Source organism: Herpailurus yagouaroundi, unplaced genomic scaffold, assembly GCF_014898765.1.
Source record: "Herpailurus yagouaroundi ecotype Mexico unplaced genomic scaffold, PumYag 66914, whole genome shotgun sequence".
Classification (NCBI taxonomy): domain Eukaryota; kingdom Metazoa; phylum Chordata; class Mammalia; order Carnivora; family Felidae; genus Herpailurus; species Herpailurus yagouaroundi.
The window spans coordinates 1-1,914 of NW_024419787.1; the positions used below are offsets into that span (position 1 = coordinate 1).

Here is a 1,914-nt window from a genome sequence, read left to right on the forward strand (position 1 = left end):
CACCACAGTGATGTGGGCAGTCAGGGTGGCCCTCGCCTTGGCCATGCGTGCTGAGGAGCGCCGTCTCACACTAGCCAGGATGACTGTGTAGGAGATCAGCAAGAGCACAAAGGAGGTCATGGCCATTAGACCACTGTCTGAAAGCATCAGTACCTCAAAAGTAAAGGTATTGGTGCAGGCAAGTTTGATAACCAGGGGAAGGTCACAGAAAAAACTGTCCACTTTATTGGGGCCACAGAATGGAAGGTTTACTGTGAAGGCCAACTGACTTATTGAGTGCAGAACCCCAGTAAGCCAGGAGCCCACCACAAGGATTGTGCACTTGCGTGCACTCATGATGGACGCATAGTACAGGGGTCGACATATGGCTACATATCTATCATAGGCCATGGCAACAAGGAGCATCATTTCCCCACCAGCAAAAACATGCAGAAAAAATATTTGGGTCATGCATCCCTCAAAAGAGATGGTCTTGTGCTCCATAAGGAAGTCAATAATCATTTTGGGGGTGGCAAATGTGGATAGACACACATCAATGAAGGAGAGGTTACTGAGCAGAAAGTACATGGGTGTGTGTAGTGCAGGTTCAGAGATGACTGTGAGCACAATGAGGAGGTTCCCCAGCACAATGGATAAATAGAAAAGTGTAAAAAATGCAAAATAGAAAAGTTGTAGCTCTCGAGAACCTGAAAGACTATGCAATATAAATTCAGTCACTCCTGATTTATTTCCTTGGTCCATGATTTCAAATTTTTGAGATGGGATCAGAAACAGTCCTGTAAAGTGAAATGGAAAAAAAAAAAAAAACATCATAGTATTGTGGCAGTGAATGAGCAAAGTCAAGCCTGCTATCCCATTCCCCTCAGCATAGTTATGTATTTAGATCCTTATAAGCACACAAATAAATGTTGCATGCAGTCATTTTGTAATGACTCTGTAACCGTGGCTTTCATCTCTGAATCCCAGCATGATAGTCATGTTTTAAAATCAACTTTAGGTGCCTGGGGGGCTCAGTCAGTTGAGCATCTGGCTCTTGATTTCAGCTCAGGTCATGAACTCACAGTTTGTGATATTGAACACCGTGTCTGGCTCGGTACTGACAGCATGGAGCTTGCTTGGGATGCTGTCTCTCCCTTTATCTGCCCCTCCCCCTCTCTCTCTCTCTCTCAAAAAAATAAACATTAAAAAAATTAAAACATAAGTTTACATATCACTTCCACAACTAACGGCATACCGATAATAGTGTCATCCCTTCCATAACTTCCATCTCATTTTAAATCACTCCGTATAAGTAATCAACTTTACTTATTTCTGGTTTCTTCCTCCTATTTGTATTTTTGAAAAAATAAATATGTGCTAAATAAAAAATAAATAAATAGGGGCGCCTGGGTGGCGCAGTCGGTTAAGCGTCCGACTTCAGCCAGGTCACGATCTCGCGCTCCGTGAGTTCGAGCCCCGCGTCGGGCTCTGGGCTGATGGCTCGGAGCCTGGAGCCTGTTTCCGATTCTGTGTCTCCCTCTCTCTCTGCCCCTCCCCCGTTCATGCTCTGTCTCTCTCTGTCCCAAAAATAAATAAACGTTGAAAAAAAAATTTTTTTTAAAAATAAAAATAAAAAATAAATAAATAAAACTCTTGATAAATAGGAAACTTAAGGTCTGAGTCACACTGACAGGTTTCAAATGGTATTTCCTATAATTCTTAGCAGTGTGACCTTGGGGAAGTTAATTAAACTTTGCGTGCTTCAGTTTTTCCTTCTGTAAGTTGGGAGAAATAATAGTATATGCCTCAAAGGACTATTGTCATTATTAAGAGCGTTAGAATAGATGAAATATTCAGGACAGCACATGGCCCATAACATCAATAGATGTTAGGTACTATGCCTTTGTTCCATCAATGATGAAAATATTTGCAGGA

General features: G+C 42.0%; 1 protein-coding gene across 1 annotated transcript; it reads right to left on the reverse strand.

The window, feature by feature from the left end:
* Nucleotides 1–6: 6 nt before the first annotated feature.
* On the reverse strand, nt 7–741 carry LOC121024702 (olfactory receptor 4K15-like; the record flags this gene model as incomplete). The annotated part of the gene is made up of 1 exon (XM_040466898.1): nt 7–741. A coding segment is annotated over exon 1 (735 nt), but the record flags the coding sequence as incomplete, so codon positions are not given.
* Nucleotides 742–1,914: the final 1,173 nt, after the last annotated feature.